This window comes from Mustela nigripes, chromosome 4, assembly GCF_022355385.1.
Source record: "Mustela nigripes isolate SB6536 chromosome 4, MUSNIG.SB6536, whole genome shotgun sequence".
Classification (NCBI taxonomy): Eukaryota; Metazoa; Chordata; class Mammalia; order Carnivora; family Mustelidae; genus Mustela; species Mustela nigripes.
Genome location: NC_081560.1, coordinates 105,705,978 through 105,730,794, shown reverse-complemented (window position 1 = coordinate 105,730,794; position 24,817 = coordinate 105,705,978). Strand labels below are relative to the sequence as shown.

Sequence of the window (24,817 nt, the reverse complement as noted above, 5' to 3'; positions counted from 1 at the left end):
TTTCTTTCTTTCTTTCTTTCTTTCTTTCTTTCTTTCTTTCTTTCTTTCTTTTTAAATTTTTATTTATTTATTTATTTATTTGACAGATCACTGGTAGTCAGGCAGGCGGTGGGCGGGGGGAGTAGACTCCCCACTGAGCAGAGAGTCCAATGCAGGACTTGATCCCAGGACCCCGAGATCATGACCTGAGCCAAAGGCAGAGGCCCAACCCACTGAGCCACCCAGGCACCCCTTGTCTTTATTTTCTGAGTCCACCTGTACACACATCTGTGTTTCTTTGCCTTACTGTAGAGCCAAGTTCTGTTTTGGACTCACATTCAGACACTACCCCAACCTATGTTTGATTCCTAGTCACAATGGAGCCATTTTTGACCAAAGCCATCCCCACCAGATAGTGCCCTGAAAATCATACTTCCCACTCCAAGAGTATCACTTCTTTCCTTCTTTTCCACGTCGGCCCCACATGACTATAGGTACTTCTGTCCCCAGTTCTGTCTCCCTTGCATCTGAGTGGTGCCTGTCATGCCTGCACCCCCAGAGCCTTTGCAAATGCTAGGGGAGGTTGCTGTCAGGTGCAGCTCCTTCCTGCCTCTGTGTTCCTTTTCCTGACACACCTGTGGGCTCTACTTTGCCCTCGAGGCATTGGCATTGTCACAGGTGAAGGCTCGGCGGGTTGTCAAGTCTATCAGCTGTGGCCAGTTTCCCACGCATTGCGTGGAGCACTGCCTGCTCTGTGTTCTGGAGCCCTGCGATGCATTGTGAAGCCCAGGCTGAGGGGTCTAACTCCCCCCAAACCCAATGGCTCACATTTGCTGCACGTTTACTAGGTGATGCAACTTACTTGTGTGGATTAGTGTACTTCATCCTCGTTTCTGAAGAGGGTACCATTCTTATTTCAATTTTACAGATGATGAAATTGAGCTGGCAAGATTAAGCAACTTGCTTGAGGTCCCACATCTTGTAAGTGGTAGAGATGAGCAACCAGATTTCAGAGCCTCTGCTCCTCATCGTAAGGCTCTCATGGTCTCATTAGATCCCTCCCTGGGGCTGGGCAGGCAAAAGGAAGTTAGAGATTTATTTTCGGAGGGTGTGTGATTAGAAGGGCAAACACGAATGGAAATTGTGCAGTTAGGAGGCATTGGAGCTTTTGAGAGAGGAGATGCTGTGTTTTTTTGGACCCGTGGGAGGTGTGTTGTTGAGAAATACTGGACAGGATCTCAGAGGAGTTTTTAGATGTAACCATTTAGATTTTGAAGACATCCTCATTCTCCAAGCTTCCAGCACTGTCTTCCCCTTCCTGAATTCATTCTTGGACATTGGCTGCCATGTATCTGATTTTTCATGTTCCTCTGAAGTGTCCCCTCACTGCAGGGTGTCCTCTGTGGCCACATGTTTTCCTTTCCTTCTTTCTCTAGATCCTTTGTAACAATACTCCAGTTATAATTGATCATGACAGCTAACACTGTGAAGCATTTATTACATTCCAGGCACAATGCTAGGCTCTTTCTACTCAGTACTCTGTTTCAGAGTACTAAGTACTCTGTTTCTACTCAGTACTCTGTTTCTGCTCAGTACTCTGTTTCACCTTCACAGCTGTAATGCAATTGCTATGACTACCTCCATGTTACAATTAGGAAAACTTAAGATCAGAGAGTTTGAGTAACTTATCCAAAGTCACACAGATGGCACCCATGAAGCAAAGTTAAAAACACAAGTCATTCTAACACCATACTCTGTCTAAAGACTTCTGTATCCTTTTTGTGAGTTCTATTTATGGGCTCAAGAAAATGATTTTTCTCGCATTTTTCAGAATCCTACTTTCTAGACATCTGATTCTGCTCCACATTTCTGTTCTTGACAAATAAACCGTCTAGAAATACAGTCATATTATCCCTGGGATCCTGTTACTTCAGCATGGCCCTGTTGCTGGGAATTCAGTCTAGACTAAGAATACCACTTCCTGCTTGCTCAGCCTCCCAAGAGATGAAGCTGTCAGACAGACTAACCAGGAGCTTATCAGATGTTCTGCTTTTAGCAGACACTCCAGGAGAAACCCTTCATCATCAAACACTTCTCCCCAACAAAAATTTTATAATTTGCATTAGATAACATCATCCATATCTTCCATCTGATTTGGGATCCATCAGATACCCTCAAAGTGGAAGTAATATTTTTTAACTGAGGAAGAGAAAAGCAGTCCCCAACATTCAGGAGCTGGCCTGGCACTCACCTCATAAACACAATCTCATAGAACATCAGCGTCAAACAGGACCACTCTGTCCATGATGGGTCAGGACAAAACTGGGGTCACACCATAATCATGTCTGAAGACAGACAAACACAAGAACATGGTCCAGACTACAAAATGACCAAATAGTCATGCATCCTGGCTACAGTGAGTGAATACCATGCTCTCACCAATAAACAGCTTTGGTTTGACTTCGCCTTTCCTGTCTTCTTCGCGAGACTTGTTAAAACACTCAATCATTAAATTGCCACCACTCCCAATGTGGAGCAAAGTCCCACTTCCCTGAACCTCCCCAAATCACTTGACCTAAGCCCAAACCCTCTGAGTCATTCCTTTCAACACCTTCCTACCGCGATGCCTCTTGGCTTCCATGGTAAGCATTCTCCCTCCTTCCAATGAGTCTATAAATCAAAATTAGTTCAACTACATGATGGTCCTTGCTGAAGAACTGACCTGCCTAGACACTCCTCATTATATACATTCTTAGATTAGCATATAACCAAAGATTTGCTTACAAGGCAGGGTGGGATTGAAAGAACACAACAACTTGACCAGATGTGAGTTTGAATCCCAGCTTCTCCTCCTTCTTCTTTTTAAAATTTATTTTATTTTATTTTTTATTTTTAAAAGATTTTTTATTTATTTGACAGACAGATCACAAGTAGGCAGAGAGGCAGGCCGAGAGAGAGAGGAGGAAGTAGGCTCCCTGCTGAGCAGAGAGCCCAAGGCAGGACTTGATCCCAGGACCCTGGGATCATGACCTAAGCTGAAGGCAGAGGCTTTAACCCACTGAACCACCCAGGTACCCCTTTTTCTATTTTTTTAAACAAGCTGTGGACTGGGGTCAGTTACTTAAATTTCCAGAGCCTGAATTCTAATGTCATGGGATTGGTATGAGGACTGAAGGAGATGACCTATGTAGAATATTCTAGTGTGTTGCCAGACTCTTGCCTGATATTCTATGACTGTTACCTTTCTCTGGGGTCTTCCTGGGATCCCTTCTTGACTGGATTGGTTCGTTCTAAGTAAGGAATTTTATCCAACTACCATAGTCCACTCACAAATCCTAACCCACCAAATTTTGAAGATATTTAAACATTGTATGTAAAATTTCCAGTTTATTCTATTGGATGTTTTCTGTGCCCAAACTTATAGATATAATCAAGTCAATGAGTACTAATGTATTTTATTCATTCTGAGGAATATAACTGATCCCCCATATTTTAATGTGATATCTTAAAAGGAAGATTTGGGGATAAAAAAATGGATGTGTATTATAATTAGCAGCATGTCACAGTTTAATCGGGAGCTTTTCTCTTTCTTAGTGAAAACATAAAATATTCATGAGTTATATACATCAAGAGCAGTCAAGATTTGAAGAAACCTGTATATATTTGTAAATGATGGCATATGTTTTCTTTCACTATTTCACCTTTTCACAGTTGTAGTTAGTGGTTTGCTGTTTCTTATTTCAGTTCTGACCTTACCATTCTCAAGTAAAACGTAAACTCAACAAGCAGATCTTAAAAATATTTGGACTTAAAACCTTACAGTTATCGCCTGAGTCCAAGTCACGTTTGGGAGGCACATTTTTACATTATGAGCTCTGACACAGATCCAAAAATAAGTTGATATAACAAATAGAAATTGTAACACATTTGATACTGTCATGTAATGGAGTGAAAATAATGGTAAAAAACAATACGAACAAGTTCTGTGAAGTTTTTGTTCTATTTGACTTTAAGTGGAACGAAACCTTCAGAACAAGAGGACAACAAAATAATGCTTTGCTAAAAGGATAAAAGAATATGACCTAAGTCTATTAGCAATATAACACTCTATGAATGCACTCAAGTTAATAGCATCTTTTAGCAATAGATACTTTTCAATTACAGGAATGGTAAGGGATAAATAGACTAAGAGAGAAAAATGGTCACGGACACAGGAATCAGATGAGATGTTTGCCTGTTTGGTTTTTTATAACCAACTGTGGGGGAAAAAACATCTAACCAACGATCTATGGATGGGGCATGAATTTGCATTTTCTATTCTCGATCCCTTCAATCATGTTACAGTTGCAGTGTGTTGTTACCCCTTCTCTGAAGATTTGGTAGCACTTGGTAACTTGTTCACAGTGAGCTGTGCAACATCCTTCTGTCTCTTCCTATGCAGTTTTTTCACAGAAGCTCTGGGACCATAAGGGGCTGTTAACTAGGGGGGATGCTGCAGGCACACACCATGTAGTTCCTCTGGGAGGCTTTCCTTCCTGTGCTTTGCTGAGTTTTGCATGACTCCTCTTCCACCCATCTTGAGCTGCGCACGAGAATGATCGCAAACTCTACACTTTCAGTGGATCTGTAGAAATGTGGTTTTATTTCAGCTTTAAGAGATTTAAAATTTTTATTCCCCCTTTTTAAAGTGGTGCTCTGGCTACTTTTGCAAAGAATGTGCTGTTCTAAGAGTAAATAACTGAAATGGAGAGGCCAGACTCTTATCTACACAGATCCTCACAAATGGGAAAGCGAAGATGTGGATACGGAAGGAGAAAGTGTCAGGAAAATTGCCATAAATCACAGAGCAAGAATACGGGGCTGCATCTGGCATCAGTTTTGTTGTGTTTTTAAAAGGATAAATATGCCTCCCTTTAAGAATGTGGGGCCCGCGCTTCCTGCTGCGAACCTCTTTGCTGGGGGTCCTCCCACAGGTTGCGGGGGGCGAGGACTTGTCGAAGGTTATTACTGTGACAGAGTACTCCTCTTGAATGTGTTCTTCTGCATCCCCATGTGCCCCTGCCCTGGCTTCTGTGAGATAGGATACCACAGTCTCCTGCGAGCGCCTGGTGAAAGTTAGGTGTCTTAGGTATATTTGTGCTTAAAGGCCATGCAAGTGAAGGAAGGAAGGAAGGGAAAGAAGGAAGGAAGGAGAAGGGAAACAGGGAAGGGATGAGGGCAGGAGAAAGCAAGAAGGAAAGGGGTGGGTGGGAAGGAACGACTTATTTTCAAACTCAAAACCAGTACTTTGCACACTTCACTGTGGGTGTGAATTACCTGGGGATGTTGTCACAATGTGGATTCTGATTCAGTGGATCTCCGGCCTGGATGGGCTGGGACCTGCGGATGGGCGTTTCCAACAAGGTCCCTGGTGACGCCTTTGCTACTGGCCCAGAGATCACGCCTTGAGAATGGAGACCCTAAGAATGCAGCTGTCATAGAGCTAGCTCATTATGGACATTATTTTAAGGAAGATAAGGGTGTTTATTTCTTAGGAATTGGTCACAGTCTCTCTGGGAAAAAATGGGGCACAGAAAAATCTTGTGAACGGTGAGACCCACCCTTCGCTGTCTTCCCATCATGTGTGCACCGTTTCTAGTCTGTCATCACCCTCTTTCCCACACCTGGAACCTAGAGGTCTCCAGAGCCAAGTCCCACTAGGAAAATACCCGAAAAACATCATCTCTATCAATTGTGTTCCGTCTCCCTAAAACATTTGCATTTGATGCATGGGTTAGTGTAGCCTTGGCGTCCAGTAGAGCTGGGTTCATATCCTGAAGCCATCACTCATTAACTCTGGGACCACAGATGAGTTACTTAGCTTGTCTAAAACTTAGCTTACATATCTGTCAGCTACACATCTGTAATGGGAATGATAATCCTGACAACATGGGGCTTCCATGGAGATTAAATGAGAAAATGTACATAAAATACTGAGCAAAGTGTCTGGCCTTCAGTAGGTATTCAGTAAGTGGTAGCTGTTTTGTATTTGAGCAGTAGATAGTCAAGCTGATGAAGACATGGGCTTTCCATTGATCAGATGGCCTGGGGTAAGGTGTCATTTAGTTATTATGTGAGTGATAGTGAGTTAACCTCTATAAAGTTTAGTTTCCTGTGAAAGTGGACGTTAACAGTCATAAACTTACATTACAGGGTTATTGTAAGGGTTGATAAAATAATATATACAAAGAAATCAGTGTATTATTTAGCACATAGAAGTTTACATAAAGAAAATTATACGGATGTCTCTAAAAATAAGGATGGAGGGGGAAAGAGGGATTAGTTATTTCAAGAAGAAATATTTTCAGAGTGTTTGTCAGATAGATTCTGTTTCTGGAGGGTGCTAGGGAGAGGCACACTGAGTCTTTAGACAAGAAGTATGCAAACAAGAAGATCCCCAGTGCTCTGTGACACACCAGTGTCTCCTAACATTAAACAGACACTGTTTAATTGAAAAATGGAAAAAAGAAAAAAAAGCCCAACACAGAGAGTTTTTCATTAGTCTAATTTTTTCTATTTAAAGGATTGTCTTTTAAATGTAAACACACCTATGGGGCCCCAGGGTGAAGTGTCTGCCTTTGGCTCAGGTCATGATTCCAGGGTCCTGAGATTGAGTCCCCCATCAGGCTCCCGGCTCAGCTGGGATCCTTCTTCTCCCTCTGCTTCTCCCACTGCCTTTCCCCTCCACTTGTGCACTTTCTCTCAAACTTCTCTCAACTCTCAAACAAATAAATGTAATATTTAAAAAAAAAACAAAGAAATGTAAACACATCTTTTTGGGTAAGAGAGGAACGTTAAAATGCCTTTGTTTGATAACAACAGTTCCTGGCAGGTTTTTTGTTTTTTTTTTTAAAGATTTTATTTATTTATTTGACAGACAGAGATCACAAGTAGGCAGAGAGGCAGGCAGAGAGAGAGGGGGAAGCAGGCTTCCCGCTGAGCAGAGAGCCCTATGCGGGGCTCGATCCCAGGACCCTGGGATCATGACATGAGCCAAAGGCAGAGGCTTTAACCCACTGAGTCACCCAGGCGCCCCTGTTCCTGGCAGTTTTTAAAGATATTTTTGCTTGGCAAAATTAAACGCTAAGATCTTCCTAGCCACACGATTATTAGCATGCCCCTTTAATTTGACTGATCTGTGACATACCAGACTCTGGGACAGTCCGTGGTCTGTGACAATCCAACCACCTGATCTTTGCGTCAGAAATGCACCCACCGAAGATAGAGGACCGCAAGTTTCTGCACCAGGGTAGGAGGACGTCTCTGAGATCCTGTATTCTGAGTATTTTATCAGAAGTAAATGTACCCAGAGGCTATCCTTTCCAATTGAAATAATGATTTATTCCATTGCAACTAACGGTTAAATCATGTTCAGAACATGGTATCATTGGCCTCCTTGCAGCGGAAGGGTGGTGCTGAGTTCAGGACTCTGGAAGGCATCTAGGGTCACTGAGGAGCAGAGCAGGGATGGTCCACTACTGTGGTTTCCAGGACACTTTGGTGTGAGCCAGGATTTGGGGCTTACGTTACCATGACACAGCAATGTCTGTTTGACATCCCCCCTCCCTTTCAGGCTTAGGGTTTCCAGGTATCTACATGGGGCTGCTCAGTGAAGAGCATCGGAACACTGAAAGAGTCTAAATCTGCTACTGAGAGTTCTGGTGGGGCAGCCCTACAGACTGCTGTAGGGCTGCAAGAGAGGCTTGCAGATATTCAAAAACAAACCTGAATGTTGCTAGATGAGGCTAGAGGATGCACTATCACAAGAGCTCCCATGACCTCTACCCCATACCACTGGAATGCCGCAGCACTATAACACAGGTGTTATGTGGGAGAAGGTAGATCAGCTTCCCCGGTTTTGGCCTCATCTTCCTATTCTGAAACACACATGTACACGCATGTGGATGCACACATGTACACACACGCGCGTGTTTTCACCTAAGCTTTTAAAGCAGATTAATTAACTGCTCTGGCCCTCCTTCAAGGACATTTAAGGTCAGTTCTGAGGCATTCTTGCACGTTGTACCATCGATAGCTAATGTGGGAGAACTTTTACAATAGGCCGATTATATTGTCCTGGAGTATTTAGATCATGTCCCCTTGTCAGCAAGCTTGGTGAAGGTCCAGAAGCCAGCTAGTCAGAAGAGAAAGGGTGCGAGTTTGGTTTTTTGTTGTTGTTGTTTTTTGTTAGTGAAAACACACTTTTCAAAAGTGAGGTCTACAACTCGAGAAGATATGTGACATGTTCCTATGATTTCCCTTTTGCTGGATGCATGCCTTGTCCTCCCAATTTAGGGATAGGTAACTGAGGAGTCATAGGAATCAAAGCCATGTTTTATCTTAATTTTCTACCAAATGTTTATGTGGTCATTGGTAGTGATGTCTAATAGATGCGCTGATGATTTGTGAGTTCAGTTTCTTGTTGGGGAAAAAGACCGTATCTAAATTCTTTTGTGGATGCAAACATTATTTTCAAAATTTGTATTGATTTGGAAAAATGACTCCCCAATGTGGGTACAGGTGCAACTTTCAAAATTTGAGGACCCTTTATAAGGAAGTCCCTCGACAGAAAACTAGTAATCCAAAATTGTCAGTGGTGGTTGACAGCGAGCCAAAGGCAGGGGTCACTCTATGGGCCTGGGAGCGGCTGTAGGCACCCGGGACTCCTCACAAAGCGGGGCTCTGAGACCACTCTCTGGCCATTCTTAATAATTTACCTTTGAAATTATGTCTTCTAAGTCAAGACTGATGGGACAACAAAAGTGAGTGAGTGGGTGGGTGGGGGCTTAGAGTCTCTGGCAGTCTAGCCACTGTCTCCTCACCTCCCCTGGGACCTGCTCCCTAGCCCTGGCACCCCAGGACCTCTGGAAGCCTGGCTGTGACTGTCACTCTCTCCATCCTGCCTTTCCAGGGGGCCTAGGTCCGGTGCACAGAGGGTCATCTGCTCAGTGTATGACTCAACAGAGGCTCCCCACCTACCCCGGATTCAGGTGTTTAGCCCATCCCAGCAAGGAGGTTGCAGACCTGTGGGTCTATTCAGATGCATGTGGGGAACAGCAGTCTCGGGAAAGAGGAGATGGACTTCCCAGCCTCATACAAGGGACCTGCAGTTTTATTTGGCAACGAACCCCATAAATTATGTCAGCAGGGCCTGGTGTAGGGTTAAGCATGGAAGGAGGAGACTCCATACATAGCCTAAAAGCACAGGGGACACTCGACCGTCTTCTCTCTGGGCTGTGGCAGAGTCCTATCAATCAGCGGAGAGCAATCAACTTCCTTGAGTTAGAAATAGTGTTGATTTAAAAAGGCATTGTAAAAATTAGACAAACCATTTTCAGGTGGTTTAAAATCTGTGTCTAGATGTGTTCAGTTCACTTTGATACAAATCTCCATCATTTTAAGAATACCAACTCTTGGGGTGCCTGGGTGGCTCAGTTAGTTAAGCGTCTGACTTTGGCTCGGGGCATGATCCCAGAGTCCCAGGATTGTGTCCTGCAGTGGGCTCCCTGCTCAGTGGGGAGTCTGTTTCTCTCTCTGCCTGCTGCTACCCCTGCTTGTGCTCTCTCTCTCAAATAAATAAATAAAATCTTAAAAAAAAAAACCCAACTCACTAAAGCATACATATACACCGGCATGCATGCATATTTTCCCATGCATACCTGTGGATTTACATACGTGCATGGTGAAAAGCTGGCCTGCAGGAGATGCGAAGGTGAGTTAGAATCTTTGCCCTGGAAGAACTCCTATTCTTGTGGAGATAGAAGTCCTCAAGGAATAATCCATACCCCAAAACTCCCTTTGTGCCAATAGTATGTCATGGAATTTTGCTTAAATGGGTTTGATGACTCTCTATTTTTTCATCTATTTTCCTAAAGGAAGCATTTACAGAAGTGGAGACCTTTACTGGCCTAGATATCACAGGAGTTCAGCTCTGCTTTTATTAGATGGATATGAAAACAAATGATAAAAAAAACTGTTGCAGGGAGACTGGAGAGAGATTTAGTAAATTCTGAGAAAGGGAAAAAAAATGTCTTTATTCTCCAGCATGCATAGATTAAGCCCACTGGTAGAGCAGAATTTTCTACTTTGAAATAATTCTGGTAGATATTACAAAAACACCTGAAGATAATCAAGTCCAAATAAGGGATTTGTAGGATTTCTTGTTATACTTTATCAAGATATCTCAAATCTCCCTTCGACTTCTCATGTATACGTGCAGCCTTTAAATAAATATCAGCCTTAAGGACCACTGAAGACTTAGACCCTCCCTCAGAGAAAACTGGATTTCCCTCCACCAAAGGCCAGGGAAGTCACCTGCTAGAATAAAGAAATCCATGTATCACATGAATGTCATCAGACCTCTGTTCTCCAGGCTTCCATGAGTAAAGTTATAAGTACTTCTCAGCAGGACTTGAAAAACACACAAACCCTTATGTGAATGAACAAACGTTTAATTTCTAAGTGCAGCTTATTACTCTAGAGTCTCCAATTCTACCAGGGGTCTGGACGGCGTTCTGTATATAAATTCATGTGCGGCCTGTATCCTAAAGAAATCCCAACCGGCAAAAGCAGGAGCAAGCCATGGGAGAGGCTTGAAAAGGATTTTTATAGACACACTCACTCCCTCCTTGGCATTCAGGAATCTTGAAGAAACTGAAAGAAAACAGAGTGTAATTGAGGGGGGCTTCTGCCCTGTTTAGCTGGGTTCACATACCCAACATGAAATAATAATGCCTTCAACTGTCCATCTTATAATAAGCAACCTTTGCGTCCGCTTGCTGGCCAGTGAAAACTGCTAACAGTGGGTAAGGAAGGTCCGAATACCAGAAAAAGCTACGCTATCCCTGCGACCTTTACATGATTATGTCCATGCTAATGTGTAGAAGACAGAAACCCAAACTCTTTCTCTCTGAAAAAAAACAGGTTTTAAAAACGTATCCGTGGGAGGGATGTCCAGCGCGGGGGAGAAGGTGGAACTGGCTTATTCCGGATAAGCTATCCGTATTTGCAGTTCTGGTTCCTTCTCAGTCTATATTGGCCTCGTAGTCTCTTCACAAAGGGAACAGGATAAGGCTCCAGAAAGGAGTATACCCTCTCAGGATTAAAGATGTTATATTTGCTTCTTAAAATGACTTTTTTAGAAAAGTCAACTCCCAAAAGGGCTGGAAGGGGAGAGGGATGGCTGGGAGCATTTAATCCTTTACTAGAATATATATTCCTTTGTTACCTGTAGAGTAACAGGGAGGTGCCAAGCCTGGGTTTGCCTTAGTTAAAGATTGTATGAAGAAGAAGGAGAAGGAGGAAGAGGAAAAGAAGGGGAAGAGGAAGAGGAGGAGGAGGAGAGGGAGGAGGAAAACGAGAGGGAGGAGGAAGTTGGGAGGAGGAAGAGTAGAGGAGAGGGGGAGGGGAGGAAGAGGTAGAAGGAGGAGAAGGAGGAGGAAATTTTGCAAAAGAAAACGAACCTGATATAAGGAACACAGTGAGTGGTAGCTCAGGGAACTCCCAACTTGAGCTGGGCTGGGGGTGGAACTTGCCAGGCTACTTGAGGAGTAGAGGAGTCTGGGAGAAGGACAGAGTCTGGGTGTCCCCCTCTCATTTCTGCAGACCGTCCATTCCCTCCACAGCAGAGAGATATGTAGGCAGCTTTTCAGATTTCAGATGTGAGATCAACACCAGAAAGATGGTGTGGAATAAACCCATGCTCTGACAAGCAGGCATCTCAACAATTAAAAATAAGTTTTACCTGAGCGTAACTCCTCCTCAGTGTTCCAGTGTCTCACCATTTAGGATCTATCCTTTCCTTAACAGACTCACATTAGGGGTCCCTGTATCTATAGAGAATGGACTCCTATTGTGTAGCTACTGAGCATTTTATCTTATAATCCCTTTAAAACCCGTTTTCACACTCGAATTAGTCCTTGATTCCCTGGGAACAAATCCTGATTACGAAATTGATATATTTGAGATGGTTCTTCCCCTTGCGAAGCTAGAAGTCAACCGGGATCAGACAGAAGGTGGTTCCGGGTGCGGACACGTGGAAGGCGACAGGGCCGTGCCAGATCGTGCCCCATGTGCTGATCATGGACTCCTCACGTGTGGGTCCTCCGCACAAAGCAGATCCGGATTCGTGTGGGCAGCACCTACACCCCTTGTCCCCTCTGGGGTCCTCAGTCATTGGTGGGTTTCAGAAAACACACGTGTGGGCAACGAGTGATGTGAATCTCTATGTTCAAGAAGCTCCACGAGTGATTCTGGGTCTCGGGCCTGGGCAGGAACTCAGGTCCAAGCCCTGGTCTGTGAGAATCTGGAAGCTGTTTGCCAGTATCATTTTGTCGCATTTCCTGATCACGTTACCATGGACTGAAGTAAGGGTTCTATGTAAACCTCTAGCTTTGTGGGCTCTTATGGTTCAATGTCATACTTTCATCAAATGATATAGAATACACAGTTAGGGCAGCATGGGTGGGAACATGGACCACACACATAGGGATAGGAGTATGTATTAAGTTGACTTGGGGAAGGCGAATGTCATGGGAAAATTAAATAATATTGGGACATTTGGGTGGCTCAGTCTGTTAAGCATCTGCCTCCAGCTCAGGTCCTGATCCCAGAGTCTTAGAATCAAGCCCCGCATCGGGGACCCTGTTCAGCGGGGAGTCTGCTTTTCCCTCTACTCTCCCTCTGTTCTTTATCTCTCTCTCTCAAATAAATAAATAAATAAATAAATCTTTTGAAAAATAAATGATATTAAATACATTAAAAACAAATTGAGTTAAATAATAGTAGTCAGCAGAATTAGTACAGACATGCACTGTCCCATGAAATTGACAAACCTCTGTGCTCATTTAATCCTTATAAACAGCAACCCTATGAGGGAGGCATTATTATCATCCTGGACTTTTAGAGGAGAAAGCTGATGCATGAAGAAGTTGGAAAACAAGCCCCGGTTCACATACCTAGCTAAGTGGCATAAACTGAGACCCAGGCAGAGCTTAAAGTTTAAAAGAGCCCTTGCTTTTAACCCGGACATCAAACTGCTTCTCGTCTCTGAATTGGAATTGAGGTAGAATCGACCAATAAGCTAATCATTTAAAGGTATTTCCTGGCTTATACTAAACAATAGTAGATAGTCAAGTGGATGTCAATGCCTGTCTTCTGGGAATTCTACCACTCCCAAATTAAAAGCCAAACCTCTATTTCCACTAAGTGAAGATTTCAATCAGTGCAAATACCCTGTGTGCCTTAGGGACTGGGTGTGCAGAGTGCAGACTGTCCCTGCTCCACGAAAGCCCACAGGTGCTGCCTGATAAGTGCAGCCTATTATACTCAGAACAGGTCATGGAGAGCACTCTGGGCATCCCTGATCTCCAGAGAAGTAGTGTGTGTCTTGGGATCCTGATCAAGAGGAACTTGCCCAGCCTGTTAAAGTTCATGTTTCCATGTCTGTGGCATGGGAAATAGGTGATATCAGAGTCTCCCCTAACACACAGCTACGTGCTGCTTCAAATCTCTTGGAAACCCTTAGCCAACGTCCTTTATTCATTCTGACTGCTGGTTCCCCAGCTCTGGCTCTGAGAAGGCCCCTGAATTGGGAGTTGCCTTCCGACCAGACAGATCCGTTTATGGTCCTACAAGGTTAAGCATGATACATGTGTTTGGGGAAAATGGAGATGTGCATTAAGAACAAATATTACTTTTTGATCCTGGCAGGAGAGCATACATAATCTCTTCTAAAGCCTGTGAAAGACTTCATTTTACACATGAAATTGTGTGGAATTGCCCTGTACTGCCCTGAACATGGTTTTTGAGAATGATCAGCCTCAAGACAAGCTGCCCTGTGCTGGGGAGGACCTCCAGCAACAAAGAATAAATTGTAAGCAAATGTAATCTGTGTAAAGTTATGGACAAGAAACAACAAACAACATCTCATTGATACAGCGCCTGTTCGGGACAGATCCTATCCCTTACAATGGTATATCATTAAGAATAAGGTCCAAAAGCAGACCTGGTCCACATGAAAAAAAATTGAGGTCAGAGGGCCTGTCATAGCATAGAAAAGTTTTGAAATTAAGACATACATGTGTTTTAATGGTGCAGAAGGATTTTTCTCTCTTTCTGTGTATCATAAACTTTCTTTCCGCAGTCTGGTGTTAAAATCCATGCCCAGTGGGAATGAGGAAGCCACCCCAAAATTTTAAAGTGTCTTCAAAACTAAACAAAAGTGGTTTTTTAGCTACTTCAGAATATGCCTAAGTGACCAAAAGCATCCCTCAGGGACATGGGTTTGTTCTATAAAAGTCCACAAAGCCCTGCTGAGAATTTTAAGGCAAAGTTGGACTTGGTTATATGAGAACAGAAAATATGAGATTCAACCAGCAAAATTCACCATTTAAAGTGCCCTACTACTCAAGCATAATGAGTACATCACCTATAAAAAATTTAGAAGAAAGGTCTCGTGCACATAATGAGGAAATTGTTGGCATCTTACGATGGGTCATCTTAGCCTTGTTATTAAATGACAGCAATCATTAAAATGCCAAACATATTTTGACAGAATTCACTTTATAAAATGTCAGCAAGTCTGTGTTTTTATTAGTTTGTTCCAAATCAATTTAGAAATTTCAATAGAATGCTTGTAAGTATTCCCTAAGCAATGTCCAGTCCTGACTTTCTACACACAAAAAATATTACAAATTAATCAGATTTTCAGATTTCTGCATAATGGCTTTGCACATTTATTGCTTAATCTTATTATAAAATGCTGTTATGATTGACACATCGCAGTGGAGATAGAAGTCAATTGAATAATATGTAGCAGTCAATTTTATTTGTAGCTTAATGTGCTGAAATATTTTTTTCCACATTTCCATTATTTATAAGTCTGTCCCTTTGGAGAATATATAGAAGAATTTGTTTTAAATGAGCCAATAATACCTTCTTTAAAATTTATAAGCGTGACAGAATCGTATCTTTTTTTCTCCGCCGTCCATGGCTTGCCAGTAAACAGGGTTTGAATTGTCTCCCACTTGCTATTCATAGGACAAACATCAGGAAAGAGGATCTTGTTAAGGGTGGCTTGGAATTGAATTTCAGCCACCAAGAAAACAAAAGCTACTGAGTCAAGCCCCCCAAAAATGGCAGCCAGATCTATTTATTTATTTTTTGCTTACCTATTCATCTGTTTATGGTTCCTGCCGCTATGTTACCTGCTCCCGTCTGTCCAGAAAACAGAGCACACCGCCACACACAGAGAAACTACTCTGTTTGAAGAAGATGTGAAAGACTTGCCATTTTGGTGGGAATTCATTCTTTGTGCTTTGGCATCCAACAGGATTCTGGCACAAGCGGGAAGCTGTGATCCACACACAGCACAGCGGGGATACCTGGAGTTAGGGTGTTATTCCTACTGTTTCATTTAGCGCCCAGGAAACTGGCTTCAGGACATCCCTATGCTGTCCAGGGTATCACCTAAGGTGAATTGGAAAAGGCCGTCTCTAAGAAAACACATTCATAGGAGTTGGTATCTGCGATGGGTACAGAGAAAAGGCTTCCAAGGCTCTGCAGTCATATTAAGGGATAGTACAGATGTACTTGGTCACGTCTGAGATCTCGTGTTCTCTGGCTTTGGGAAATTAGATTAGCTATCGCCCGCCTGTGCATAAAGGATGCGGTTTCCCACCCACACAGCGCATTGGGGTAGCGGTGCAAACCGATGGATCATACAAGCCTGTTAGTGCGACTGACGATGGTGTCACTTCCCCCGCCCCCATCCCCGGTCCCAGCCTTCTCCCTCCTGGAATGACTGGCCATCCTGAATATCCATTAGCATAATTTATGCAGTTGACAAGTGATTTGAGCACTGGAGCTATTGATAAACCACTCTGGCATGTCATCTGTACCTTAATGTTATGTGACATCACAGGAAAATGGGGTCATGGGCAGTTCCCGGGCTGGATCTTCTATTAAAGGGAGCACTTCTCTTTTGAATTCCAGGGGCCAGAGGAAACCCGGCTCTATCAGACCCAGGCACTCCTGACCAACACCAGGCCAGTCAGAACCACCCCCCTTTCCCGGTTGGGCCGCAGGTCAGTATCTCTCCACTGCTTTTCCATTAGGCTGCATTTAGGATGGTTTAAACATATAAATAACCGAATAAATAGTAATGAGTTAAATCCAATCAACTCCAACAGAGCAAACATGGTGATAAATTTTTGTGTGGGAAACTATATGACTGCATTATTTATTAAATGCCATCAAGGAAAAAAAAAAGTGTTTGCAGAACTCCTCTCTTTTTAAAGGCAATGTTGGTTTTAATCATTTGGAAACTTTTTTTTTTTCCATCTTATTATAACCTACTTACCAATGTGCCGTTGGTTACCATGCAGTTTTCGAGAAAGTAAAACTTTAATGACTGGGGTGTGAAGAAAATTAAGTTATTTCAACCTTACTGGAACCATTTTTGAAATACAGGATGTGATTTAATATAAAAAAGTTAATGCAATTTTAATGCAAGTTCAGCTTATTGGGTTTGACAATACTGTACATCACATACAGTTCTTGCATTAATAAAGAAATACATTCATTATTTTTTAAAGTCCAATATTTGTTTTTTGCAGCCTGGTATGGTTATATGGAGGTGAAGAACACAATTATGAAAGCTGGGCTCTTGGCCGTTGTTTTAGCTCTGGCATTTAGTGGGAAGCTTTCAGAGTTCACCTGCTTTTATGGGAGAAGAGGCAGCTATGGGAGCCCATCTCTCCCCTTTACAGTCATTGTTACTGTAAATTAATCACCTTCAGCCTTTTGAGGGTTCACCATTTCAAGATTTGGAAACCCACGTGTAGGGCTTGGAGTGGTTCTCCCTTGTGTTCCAGTAGCCACCAAGTCTCCCTGTGGTCTCAGGTCCTAACGTCCATCTCAGAGCATGGATGCCTTGGTGCTCAAGGACAGAAAGGCTGGGGAGGGGTCTGCTTGTCTATGGAAGCCCAGAGAAGGTTCACAGGGACCCCTGGAAGCCGGAATCTCCTGGCATGCCTTTTCTAAAAATTCCACGCTTGTGACATTGTGTGTATGTGCATGCATGTGTGTGAACATACCAGGGGTGACAAAGTCATGCCTCCGGGTCAGTAAGTGTGTGACAGACCCAGACAGTGAGACATGGTTGGCAGCTTGACAAGCTGGAGAATGCATGCCCTGATCCACCCCAAGAATTCAATTAAAAAGAATACTACATACCAACCCCCCAAATCTCTGACTTGCGTGGTCTGAGAGAACCAGCCATTTGCCTCCCCTCTTATCATGATATTGCTGTGGGCAGTGATAGGAAATCAGTGATCTGAGGACGAGCTTATCACTTTTACATTTACTCTTGGAAAATATGTTGGTTTTGTGCTTTAGGGCAGCTTTATTTATTTATTTATTTTTCTAAAGAGAGGCAGTTACTTTTTGTGAATTTAGTAGACTCTAGCAAATAGGGGCTAGGCCTGTGGAGAATGGAATGGTCTAAAACCAGGCTGCATCTGGTGTCCCAGGGCTTCTGCAGAGGCCTCACCAGAAGGAGCCATGAGGGGAGGCTGTAGGCAGCAGCCAGAGGTTGGGTTCAGCCCTCCTCCCCTCCTTCTGCAAATAGAGCAGCCCTACTTCCTCTGAATCACTTCCTTGCATGACAGGGCATGGCCAGAAAAGGGTGAGCCATGGGTTCTGGAGGAGCCTGCCTTGGCATGACCCCACCCTCCCACGCCCACCAGATATGGGGTTCTGGGCAGATTACTAATCCCTCTGTATCTCACCAGTAGTACAACTGCATTAATACACACATGGCAATATTAGAATAGTGCCTGCCTATAATTCACTGGGCTTTGTATTATGCCTATATTTAATTACTTGCCACCCCTCCAAGAGAGTTTTGTCTTCGTTCCTCCAGAAGAAAAATGGATGTGGCATTATCTGTCACGTGGTCCCCAAAAGAGAGCAGTGAAGGTCCCGGATAGAGGACTGTAAGACCAATGACCCTTCCATTCACATGGCTTGTTCAGCACAGGAATACTGCCTAGGCCATCCTGGTGGAAAGCCCATGTCCGGGCTCAAATACGCCTGGTGCCCACAGCGCACACTGGCGGCCCTGCCTTTCCACTTTGAGCAATGGCTATTGGATGAAGGGTGGACACAAACCCATGTTTCTGATCTTGTATGAACTGAGCAAAGCCATATTCAAAAGCTTTTCCAACTTATCCACATCAAATGCCAACACTTTTGTTTTCCTGTGCTTTTTTCAGAACTGTTAGTATACAGACACAATTTTACCATTTTAATGATCTCATTGTCACTGTTGAATGATTATCCAGTTGTATTATAAACATTTTCTGTTTTTCTAAAGAGGCGGCCATAATGATCCACTTTAAAGACCGTGTAATATCTTGTCGGGTTTAGTACTGTAACAAAGTATTTTTCAACATTTAAATATTTTTAAATGTAATGCATGTTTTTATGCATTTGTTTTTTGTCTTTTTGAATGGTATCTTCGGGCTACATCCCAAGAGTATATTCTGAGTCAAGAGGGGCTGAATATTTTGCAGCTCTTGATATAGATTTCCAAATTGCTTTCCAAAAGGCTCACAACTGTGTGTGCGTCCTAAATCCACATAATGGTGACACTAGAGACCTACCAGCATGTTGTAACTATTTTACATCACTTTTGCTAACTTAATAAATAAAAAATAGTATTTTATTGCTACTTTTGAGCCAAAACAAAATAAAACAAAACCCTCTGATGCCAATGAGTTCTTTCTGGAACAAGAAAGCACAAATTAGCAAAGAATTTCAAATATGTAAGGTTAAGATCAAACGGAAATTTATTAGAAGAATAATGCATAAACGTAAGATTTTACTTTTAAATGTATTCGAGTTCCTCAAAAGAAATCAGAACCAAATGAAATTTGCCAAGAAAATGAAATGTGATTTCAATTTTTCTTTTTTCCTACTGGTTCGTTCTGGAACAGAGCATGTGTCTTTACTCCTTGTTCAGGAAATTTTGGACCCTGCTTAGAACTAGACCCTAAGAAGAAAATGCTCTGAAAGGCCACGTCTTGTTTCTACTGGAAAGTGAGCTAGTATTATCTGTTTCCTTGCAGCCACTTCTGACAGCACAACAGTTAGCCTCGGCTGTCGCTGGCGTGATGCCGGGAGGCACGCCGGCCCTCAACCAGCCCATCCTCATCCCCTTCAACATGGCCGGACAGCTAGGAGGACAGCAAGGACTGGTCCTCACGTTGCCTACAGCGAATCTCACCAACATCCAAGGGCTGGTAGCAGCCGCTGCAGCCGGAGGCATAATGACTCTACCATTGCAAAATCTACAAGGTAACCCATTGTCTCCTTGGGCCATGTAGGGCTCTATCCGCTGCCCGTTGTACTCTGCAGTGCTCACATGCCCTCGGCCGGTGAATGTGGTTCAGAGCTGCCCCCATTATCAAGGGAGATGGAAGGCTTGTGTAGGAAGCAAAGTTTCAAGTTGTGTGTGAATTCCTGGCTTGCTCAAGCCCTGAGCTTTGTCAGTCCTGCAAATCATCAGAAACTTAGATGTAAAAGTATTGTGTTATTATTTGAGGACCCAGATTATGATTTTGTGACTTCTTCAGTGTAGCCATCTGCAAAGAAAGATTTGTTTGTGTGAGAAGTGATTGGAACATCTCCAATACAAGGTAGCATTTGGAATTCTTAATTATTGTTCTCTTGCTAAGTATTTTTAGTTTTAATTATTAAACAGAAATGTATTATTTGGGATCCTACTTTATAATGAGAAAAACAGACTTGTAGATCGGACCTTTATATTATGTGGGCATTTAGTAAGAGCTGGACTCATTTAACTCTGGAAGGATATTTCTTTTGGTTTTACAAAGGGTTTCACTTTTCTAGGAAAGATTTGCTAACACTGATTGATAGACTGATTTACAAAAGATTCTGTTGAAGGAAGAATTTTATGGTGAAAAATGGCCTGCATATGATAGGATTAGGATGCCTAACAAAGAGAAAATGAATTCGTTTGAGGCTGCTCAAAGGTGTTTGTTTCCCCCATTGATAGGAATGTTAGCAATTAGAAAGAAATTTTTCTGCTTGCTTGCTTTTAGTTTTTTTCAGAGTGAGTTCAATGGATTAAGTTATCAGAGTAACAACTTAAAGCACTTTTTGTAGTTGGTCAAATGTCATCAGTCCAAAGACTAAGAAACGAACCATAGAAGAACTGGTTAATTCTCAACCCAAACTTTTTTACACACTGTATGTTCTAATATCCCTCCTATTGTTGCCACTTCTTGACTTTCCCTTTAATGTTTAAAACGAAGTCTCTCTCGTACCATTAAATTGTGCCAAGAAGCCCGCCATTCATAAATCATGCATGCGCAGGACACGCTAATGCACAAACTTTACTTGTTTAAAATTTGAGAGTGCCTGGGAGCCAGGATCCCAAGATTAAGCAAATAAGGCAGGAATAAACAAGGTGAAAGCAGAAGTAACAAAGTGTAGGGAGAGGCTTTCTAATGCAGGTGGATGATGAAATCTTAATGAAGAAATGGGCATTATCAAAATGCAACCTTCCATTTGCAACATCTGTGCTTATGGGAATATTGAATATTATAAATAAACATAAGCTCACAGAGCTCCTAGGTCATGAATTAATCTTGCTTGGTTAAAGTAGATGCCAAAGTCAGAGTCCAAAAAAATCAAGCTTGTTGTATTTTTATTATAGTTTGGTGTTCTTAGGATTTTATTACCTGGTTATTTTAAGGGCTCAAAGTTAGTGACTGTGGACTAATGTGGAACGTGGACTTCCATCAAGATTTTCTCTTTTCTTTAAATATCAAATTTTGGAGTGCTTATAGTTTGGAATTTGGTTCTTTGGGGCACTTTTGGTTTCAAAAAAGAAATCCTAAGATTTGTGTCCTGAGTGAGTTGGTTCAATAAGAGTTCTGACTCTTTACTGCTTGGTGCTTCTTACATGATTTTCTTAACGGTCTCATCTTCAGAAGTGCGTTGATTGGAGTTGATGGTCAAGCTCTTGTCTACTGCACAAACACAAGGAAACATGTCTCCCTTTGTCATCCCAGTGACGCTGGAAGGCAGATGGTAAGGTCATTAAAATAAAACACCTCCTGGTTGCAAGGCAGCCTATTCTAAGGAAACCTTCCTCATCAGTCTTAACACTCAAGCCTCTCTTCCAACACTTTGTTCTTTAATAACCTTGTGAATGAATCCCCGTTCCCGAGTCACTGTTAGGATCCACATAAATTCCCATGCAGTTCTGTTGGGCCTTCCTCTTCCTTTCATATGTTCCCACATGATTTCTGGACCACCCAGACCTCACTAGTTTGAGAAATAACCAACTATCCTGGTTTGATGGGGACTTGGGCTTTTCTGGGGACATGCGACTTTCACTGTTGAAATCGGGATGGTCCTGGGCAAACAAGGAGTTTGTCACTCTACCCGAAGTCCAAAAGCAATAAGAATGAGAATCAGGTAAATGTCTCAGATCTCCACAGTGCCCAAGATGGATGTTCACCACCAGAAGGGCAATGGCAATTGGCTACCTTGTCAGTCAGCATCTCACCCCTTTAGGAAACCTACTGTAGTCCTTGGCAATCCACAGGCAGTGTCTATGGTTTGTGTGGTTTTCCAGGCTATATCACAGAAGGTGGTGGGACTCTAGGGATGGTAGCTGGCTGGCTGGAAGTCCATCTGCCAGAGTCCTGGTTGACTTTGAGACCGAGCCAATCCTAGACATAATCCAGTCTCAGTCTCTTTTGAGGACGGCAACCTGGCTCATGGGCTATGATACCCCAGAGGAAGTCCTTACACACATTTGTGTCATTGACAGGGTAGAATGCTCCGCCCCTCCCCATGGCCCACCTTAGAAGGAGCACAGTAGCCTCCAAGGCTTTTACGAGTCTTGAAACCACTGGTAAGTCTCCCCAACACTAATTAACACCACACCGTCTTGGGTGGTTTTATAAAAGAGCTGTGATCTGTCCATGTGAGGGGGAGGGACTTAAGTGTTAAACCTCTGCTCTGAAATAGAACCTGTTTCCAACCTGTGCACTTAGCCCTGGATGGTTCCCCCTTTCGTCATTGTGAAACGTTAAGGTTTATTCATGAAAGAAGCCTGCCAGCTGGAATTATCTCTGACTCTCCTCCAGCCTTCCTGCCCAGCCCTTCAGCCTGTCCATGCTTCTAGTTCAAAAGCTACAAATTTGCTATGAAAGAAAAGTGCTGACATCGGTTTCATCGTGTTTTGGCATTCAGGGATAATTTTTCAAGTATTTTCTTTACTAAAGGGATTGGGAGCCAGTTCATTTACTTTCACTGTCAAGTGACACGGAATTGCTCTCAGACCCTCAGAGGCCATGATTCATGCATGTATTTTAATGAGCACTAATGACATCATGTTACACTGAGCAGCTTTTCTCTGCTCAGGCAGCAGGGGTCCTATCACTGTCTCCTCCTCTGAGGTACTTCCTGCCAGCCGGTATCAGCCCCTCCTGGGAGCTTATTAGAAATGCAGGCTCATGGAACAGACTCTGCATTTTAAAAGAGTCCCAGGAGATTCCTACTTACACAACAGTTTAAGGAAGCCTGGACTAGGGACCTTTTCCAAAATCTGTTTGGCAACTCCCCTGTATCTCCAGCAGTCTGCCCAGATTCTGAGCATCCTAGGGTGATGGGAGCCATGTGCTTGTGAGGAGTGCCCTTGTTAACTTTCCAGCTCTAACTCACCAAACCTGGCCTCTAATGAGGAGAAGGACTGAAAGGAATAACTTATTTGGGAATTAACTCATTGCTCCTGTTAGGATAATCACGTCCCCAAGACCAAGAGGCGTTCTCTTACACAATTAAAGCACAATTAAAGCCCTTGCTCTGAGATTTTATCCAACAAAAGCTTGCATTGCTGAAAAAAGAGACCTGTAGGAAACCCAACTGCACAGCCTGGGGATTGTTTCCCCTTTCTCCTCAGATCCTTCCAGGCAGGAAAAAGAGCACCCCTACACCATCAAAGAAGGGCTTTTCTTGTAAGGAAACGGCTGGGAATTAGGAGATAGAAATCTTGCAGAATCCCAGGAACACCTTATGGCCCAGCCTCAGGGTCCCAGGACATGAGGTTTGGGGATGAGAGGACCCAGTGAGATTAGAGATTAGACAATAGGGATTAGAGTTTGGGGATCAGAGAATCCAGTGAACCACCAAGTAGCAGACTGTCTCATTCCCTCTGAGTAGACAGGCCTATACCCCTACTTCTAAACTGTTTCCACTCTTCCCTGTACCTCCATGTGACTCTTCTCTACTGTGTTGGTTGACTTCTGACTAGCCCCTAATTTTAGTTCACTCATATTCCATTCTGTCTTCTTGGAGTACATGCATCTTCCCAACCCATGTACCTCTTAGGAACACTCCATTGCTATCTCTAGCATCTCTCTCTTTATCCCCATCTCCATGTTTATCAACAGCTCAAACTCACCAACATTCCAATTCCCAATGGGGTGAGATTTTGCATTCTAGGCTATCTTGTAGGTCATTAGCCAGACTAGAGATTGACTGCCCTGTGTGGAAGTATGCATTCTTGTACAGCCAGGTGTAATGTGGGTGGAAGGGGGAGCCAGGATATGTGAGATGGAGCATGCACAACATGCTGAAGAGAAACACTAGGGCCTCCCTCATCAGTAGAAGGGCACCATGGGAGAAGGCTAGGTATTGGCCTGTCTGCTGAGATTAACATACAGATCAGGAGGCCCTCCTATGTGCCTGGGCAGAGATGGAGAACAGCTCTGAACTCAGAGATGCCACGGGTGGGGTCTAGGTTCTGAATAATTTAGAGGAAGTCTGTGGAAGTTCTGGCTGGGATTCAAGCCCAGATGTGCCCTAAACTCAGATAAGACCTAGGAATGATCTACTCCTCAACACTCCATGTCCTTGCATGAAATAGACACAGTTTTGCATTCTCTTCCCTCTCCTTTGAGAGCCCTGCCCCATGCCAAGCACCTCCCACCATCACCACTCTGAGTCCTTCCATCGCTGTGTCCTTTGTCTGTCCTCTGCTCACAGGGATTCAATTTCAGGAGACTATCAGTGAACCTACACCAGTGAGAGGAGACTCATGCTGACTATGAGGCTTCAAGAAGGAAAATGTCTCAGGAAGCTCTGTCACATACTTTGTGAACTTTGTTAAAAGTCAGGCTTCCATTTACTTACCATTCTGACACACAAATAGCAGGGTTAAAAATATAATTTGCATTTGTCCTAGTGTGGGAACTAAATTATTATTTGATATGGCAGAATAAAGTCCCCATGATGGAATTCATGCAAATGGGTTGTGTTTTCTACTTTTTTTCAATTGAGGCAGAAAATGTAGTCAAAAAGAACCCCCAAACAAGTGGCAAGCAGCAGAAGGGTTAATGGGACAGCAGAGGTGGGTCTACGTCTAGGACAGATGATTCAAGTTAGTGACTTGTTCTCATTGCACAGGCTGAGAGATAACCCACTAATCACTGTGGGCAACATAAATGGAGAATATAAATGTGCTACGTAGGAGATTTATATCAAAGTGTGAGCATTCCAGTTCAGTCAAGCATAACATTTAAATTAATGACCAAAAATACATTAGAGAGAGATGCGTAATCTGAACATGGAAAAGCAATTAGGTTCAAGGCAAGTTGAAAAATGAAGACCAAGGGTGGTTTTCCTGCCCTTCATACTGGCAGGAAACCAGCCCTGGTTTTCTCTCACTCTCCAAATTAAAGCTTGTTCAGGGTAAAGT

General features: G+C 43.1%; 1 protein-coding gene across 1 annotated transcript in view; it reads left to right on the top strand.

Moving 5' to 3' along the window:
• POU6F2 (POU class 6 homeobox 2) overlaps positions 1–24,817 on the top strand; it is a 369,287-nt gene that overhangs the window by 109,289 nt on the left and 235,181 nt on the right. The window contains exons 3-4 of the mRNA XM_059397244.1: positions 16,012–16,103; positions 19,149–19,377. Coding sequence (XP_059253227.1) covers positions 16,012–16,103; positions 19,149–19,377 — 321 coding nt within the window. The remainder of the gene's footprint in view (positions 1–16,011; positions 16,104–19,148; positions 19,378–24,817) is intronic.